This window comes from Argentina anserina, chromosome 2, assembly GCF_933775445.1.
Source record: "Argentina anserina chromosome 2, drPotAnse1.1, whole genome shotgun sequence".
NCBI classification, from domain to species: domain Eukaryota; kingdom Viridiplantae; phylum Streptophyta; class Magnoliopsida; order Rosales; family Rosaceae; genus Argentina; species Argentina anserina.
The window spans coordinates 22,811,302-22,817,301 of record NC_065873.1 but is presented as its reverse complement, the minus strand read 5'-3'; the positions used below and the strand labels follow the sequence as shown (position 1 = coordinate 22,817,301).

Below are 6,000 nucleotides of genomic sequence, written 5' to 3'. Positions count from 1 at the left end.
AATACAACTCAGAAGAACCAATTATTACAACCCAAATTATAATGCAATATTATAACAAATGAAATTGCGTAATTCTCACAACAAACTCACAAGATAGTCACACAAAATCCTCACGCAAGCTGGAGATAAATAACTTCAAGTCCTCTGAGCGGTCCGTCAATTCCCGCTAATCCACACCTGCGGAGTTATCCACTACACCATCGAATTGGTGCACCGGGATTGTAAACACAAACCCGGTAAGCTTTACAGCTCGTATGAGTAAAATGAAAATATAACTCGCATATTAATATATATACGAAAATCCACAAATCAAACAAATATAAATGCACTCATGAGTCAATGGACGGCCCATCTGGTTATCCCAAAGAAATATGAAAAGAAGCGCTCATGAGAAATTAAGTAACCCTTCTGGTTACCCAAATGCATTTATAATACGGGTACCAAGAACGCTGGTACACATCTGTTACCCCTCTCGTAATACACCGTCGATATTGGATAGCCACCCGCTACCCAACATCCAAAACAATCTGAGTACCCATGAGCAGATAACCACCCGTTACCTCACATGTAGTACTAAGGCAGACAGACTAGAGCTCTAACTGTATCGTAACTTTCGCCCGGCCAAAGGCTAGGTTCCGACTTGCCAAACACGTACAATAATCTCACATCATATTGTACCAATCACGTCCGAAGACAAATCAACATTTTAACAATCTCAATGTTAAAATCACGTACAATAATCTCACATCATATTGTACAAATCAAAATCACATGCTCGATATTTAAATCTCGTCATCGAAATGACATAAATCACGATAAAATCATAACAGTATATTATATAGCAAACTATATATATATGTACATATTTACCATTTATACAATATATATATATATATAATCCATTATATCGTATACATGTCATATTTCATAAACACGTCCGAAGACAAAAACTCGTCCGAAGACAAAACTCGTCCGAAGACAAAACATTTTAACAAACTCATGTTAAAACCACGTACAATAATCACACCTCATATTGTACAAAAATCACATCACATGCTCAACATTTAATTCTCGTCATTCGAAATGACAATTCCAACGAATTCATAACAGTATATAATATAGCAAACTATATATATATGTACTTATTACCATTTATACGATATATACGTAATCCACTATATTGTATACGTGTCGTAATTCAATATTAAAAACTCTTGCAAAAATCTTGGAATCACCGCAAGGGTAGATTCGTAAATAAGTGAGATTTTACTCACCTTCTTTCCTGCGTGCAACTTCCACGACCCTGAAAGTAATTTCCTCACTCGTTTCGTCAGTCACCTAATAGCACGATAAATGCTTAGAAAATGATACTTAAAATATCAGGTGACGAGTTCAGCACAGCTAAATGTTGTTCATAAAACATTGTTCACGGAACACTGTTCATGGTTACTAATCACTGTTTTTACTAAACCACTGTTCACAGTTACTGTTTTACCAAAACACTGTTCACAGTTACTGTTTACCATGTCACTGTTCAAATTACTGTTACAGTTTACTATTCACAATTACTGTTACAGACCACTATTCATGCGATGGTACTATTCACAGGTACTATTCACAGTCACTATTCATGCGGCTTTACTGTTCACCGACCGCCACTAATCATTACCAAATTTCATCACCACAACCTAAACAACATTTCCAACAACTTCCTAGTTGACACAAAGTTCTAAATCCGAGCCTAAACAGTCCAAACACCGAAGAACATATATTCGGCACTATTCACAAACCCTAGAAATTGAAATTTTGATTCGGGTACTTACACTTCGATTTGGCTCGATTCCTTTTGTGGGAATGTTGCTGAGACTGAGACAAGCAAAACCCCCCAAGAATCTCGAGCCATGGTGGCCGGAGGAGGCGGCGCCGCCTTGGCAGTAACTTCCGGCGGTTGCTACACCGTGTGTGGTTGTCGCCGGAGTGCAAGGCATAGCCCAAAAGATGGAGCTCGTCGAGCCCGTCAGTTTGATAGGTGGCACGACACGAGGCGATGTCGGATGGTGGAGAAATCGGCCGGAGAAGTTTTTTTGGGTCGGGTGAACAGTACCCGAGCTCGGGTGAACAGTAACCCGAGCTGATTTTTAGAAAAATCTGATTTTTAATCTCCTTTCCTTCCTTTTATACTATTTCCAAAATCGGAAACGAACTTCCGACGTTAATAACTTTTGCATCCGACGTCCGATTCGAACGCATGACGTGTCCTAAAAGCCGGAGTGCAAGGCATAGCCCAAAAGATGGAGCTCGTCGAGCCCGTCAGTTTGATAGGTGGCACGACACGAGGCGATGTCGGATGGTGGAGAAATCGGCCGGAGAAGTTTTTTTGGGTCGGGTGAACAGTACCCGAGCTGATTTTTAGAAAAATCTGATTTTTAATCTCCTTTCCTTCCTTTTATACTATTTCCAAAATCGGAAACGAACTTCCGACGTTAATAACTTTTGCATCCGACGTCCGATTCGAACGCATGACGTGTCCACGAATTCGTATCGATGAGCTCTACGACTTTCGTGAAGGAAGTTTTTACAACCGAGTGACGGAATAAAAGTCGATCTATACGTTGCGGTAACGTTACGTTTTCTAATTAAACGATCCGATAACGTTTCCGTTTTTGTTTTGAAATGTCGCAAACCTCCAATTGTCGTCTTGAATTAATTTCACAAGTTTAACACTTAAAAAAATACTCTACATTTAGTTTCTAAAAATTCGGGTTATTACACTCTTCTTCAACAATTGTAAATTCATCACATTACAAAGACGTTTTGTTTCGGCCTCGACTCGAGTAATTGATTCTACTGTGAACGAAGACTTCAACTTTAGAGTTCAGACTGAAACAAGGTAATGACCTTGGCAGAAGATCATTACACTCAGAAGCTAACCATGCATCAATCCAATATATAAATTGATATATATATATATATATATATAATATAGCTAGAGTTTATAGAGGTACTGATCGATGTATATTAAGAGAATGCAACAATATGCATACTGCAATATTAAGAGCTAGTATTCTCCACCATAAACTTGATTACGATCATATATATACCGCCAAACGTACAAATACATACATACATATACTAACATTACCACTAAACCATGCGGACACCAATAACATTACTAATTTAATAGTACATATATATACATACATACATACATATATAAATATATATATATATATATATATATATATATATTCTATGCTACAACTAAACCTTTCATCTTAGGTATTCTATCCGAGGTTTCAGTTGACACTGCCTTCCTCTTACTAATACTACTTGCAATAGTATTATTCATCATGCTACCCTTATTGATCTCCTCACTGATTTTTCTTTGGCCATCATGATCGTCATCACCAATCTCCTCGACTAAGAGACTGTTACTACTGTCTGTGCTGCTGTTACAAAAAGGTTGGTCAAGGCTTTTGAGTAAGTAAGGCCGAAGCTTCTTCAAATCTGATATCTGAAGTGGCTTTAAGAGAAACTCCTCAGCCCCTTCTTCCAAGCACCTGCATCACGTCGAAGTCAGTTAGTTATAGTTAATTGGGGTGGTATAAGGAACACATTATTTGTACTGTTAATTATGATAGTGTTATCTACCCTCTTGTAGAACACAATAAGAAACTCTTTCAGGTTTGCACTAGAACTAATTGAAAACCGAATATTAAGAACAGAAACTTACATGCTAATTCTTGAAGGAACATTTTCTGATGACATAACTACGACTGGTATATCTTTCCAAGAAGATCCCTATAACCAAAAAGAGTGTAGTATAAGCAAGAAGATTTCAATATCTTAGCTAAGCAAATCAATTAGGGTTCTCGTGACTCATAACAACAGATATTTATATATTTTCTTGCTAATTAATCAATCAGAAGAACAGTGTATTGAAGAAATAATGGCAGTTATATCGGTTGTAGTACGTGGTTGACCTTGACCCTTTTCAGCAAATCATATCCGCTCATTCCGGGCATACAGTAGTCCGTCATGATCAGATTGATGACTTTTGAGTCCTGCTGAATTTGGTTAATGTTAAGAAATGATTAGTACCTTAGCCACATAATTAACCTAAATCAATAAAAAAACATTCATCAGTTCCTTTTTTTTTTGGTAATAACATTCATCAGTTCCTGTTAAAGACTTAAAGGTATTCTTCTTCTTCTTCTGCACCCAGAGAGAGAGAGAGAGAGAGAGTGGAATCATTTTATAGAGCTTCAATGTTTGTATTTATGGTACAGGCAGGACCGCAGGATATATCAGAATCCAAGCAAAATTGGGTCCATTACCATTTGTAGGCTTTAGCTTTGTTAAAATTCAGTTCTAGGCTGTGACATTTCTCATACGATAGGTCATCCATCACCCCATCTCATTATTTAGATCCATCGTCAGAAACAAGATTCCGAGCAGTATGTTATTTTTCTCGGAATTTTCTTTTAAACAAAAGTTAATAAGCAACAGAAAATAATTCATATGTTTCTATAAATTAAAGGAGATTAAGATGATTGCTAATTAAGAGCTATAATTTCTCACCTGTAGTTCTGATGACTGCTGCTGAGATAATGAGGTAGTGGATGAAGATGAATAAGTAGATTTTAAGTCATCATGATCAAGCAAACCCAGATATTTAAGAGCTTCATCCCCAGAGTTCACACAAGTCACTATACTTGCCACAGAAAAAGAAAAAGAGATAAAACAATCAAAATCAAATACTATCAAGTTAGAACGTACTAACAGAAGCAATATGGGATCATCGACCAGCAAACAAACAATAGCGATTTTACAGTCACCTGTGTATGAAGAACCTTTAAGGAGCCTCTCCAATAGCTTCCTATCTATAATACTGTCATCTACAGCCAATACATGGAAATGCTGCTGCTGCTGCAGCTGCTGTTCTTGTTGTTGATTGGAGTCTGCAGCATCTGAGAATGACTTCAACCCCTCCATTATATAGTAGAAGCTGATCAGATCTTGAACCTGAAGCCTATAACGAGCTAAGCTAAGATGTTGGATTCAATGGCTGAGAGCACAATCTTTGGCTGCAGTCTGTATATATAACAATGCAAGCTTGGGTTTGCACAGAGAGAGAGAGAGAGAGAGAGAGAGGCGTGCCTAAAAGGAATGAGAGGTGGTCTGTAATTATTCCTAATCGGTGGGTTTATATCAAAGTTAAAAAAAACGAAGACTTACCCGTCGATACGCATAAGGCGTAAACCTTATGTTATAAAAAATTAAATATGTAAATATATAATTATATATATATAAAAAGAATAAACATACATAAGAACTTATTAATATTGTATTTAGATATAATTAAATTCATAAGTCAAACGTTTAAGATAATTTTCATCAAATTAAACACATTATATAAATAAATATAAAAAAGATACATCAAAAAATTATTTTCTATTGAGTAGTAAAATATATGAAAAACGTAACATAAGACGTCAAAAATGTAAGTTTTTTTAGACTCAGTGCCCAGACCGAAAAACATAGACATTATGTAAGTAGTCTTAAACTATTTAATTTTCAGACGAGTCTTGAGACGATATTAGTTTATATCATATATATCAATATATCATGACAAGAACCAAATGAAAAATTATTTTCTTCGTTTTCTTTTTCTTTTTTCCAATTTCGTTTTCATGTTGTTTTGTAGTCTTGAGACTAGAGAGTCATGTGTCATGCATGTGTTATCTCCACCGCGTTGGTACAACCACTCATACTGTACCACTCATATCTTGTTCTCTTGCTTTCTCTCTTTTTCTTTGTTTGATTGCCAAGGAAAATCCGGAGATCTATCTCAGATTTCTAACACCGAATTTGGTCATGTACTCATGATGATGATGAAAAGGAGTTGATTTTCGGTGGTGCGAATTGGATGTGACTAGAAAGCTAAGGTTATATGGGACTTGGACCAATAATAGGTTAAGTTTGCTAGCGGCAGATATC

General features: G+C 36.4%; 1 protein-coding gene across 4 annotated transcripts; it reads right to left on the bottom strand.

The window, feature by feature from the left end:
* Positions 1–2,779: 2,779 nt before the first annotated feature.
* On the bottom strand, positions 2,780–5,148 carry LOC126783330 (two-component response regulator ARR17-like). 4 transcript variants are annotated; one of them, XM_050508782.1, is made up of 5 exons: positions 4,839–5,148; positions 4,582–4,709; positions 3,975–4,064; positions 3,734–3,801; positions 2,780–3,560 (listed from the first exon to the last, which is right to left on the bottom strand). In XM_050508782.1, the coding sequence occupies exons 1-5, from the start codon at positions 4,993–4,995 to the stop codon at positions 3,251–3,253; spliced, it is 753 nt and encodes a 250-aa protein (XP_050364739.1). In that variant the 5' UTR covers positions 4,996–5,148; the 3' UTR covers positions 2,780–3,250. The 4 variants fall into 4 exon arrangements, with proteins under 4 accessions (XP_050364739.1, XP_050364738.1, XP_050364742.1 ...); XM_050508781.1 differs by having other exon boundaries at positions 2,782–3,560; positions 3,975–4,067; XM_050508785.1 differs by having other exon boundaries at positions 2,785–3,560; positions 3,984–4,064.
* Positions 5,149–6,000: the final 852 nt, after the last annotated feature.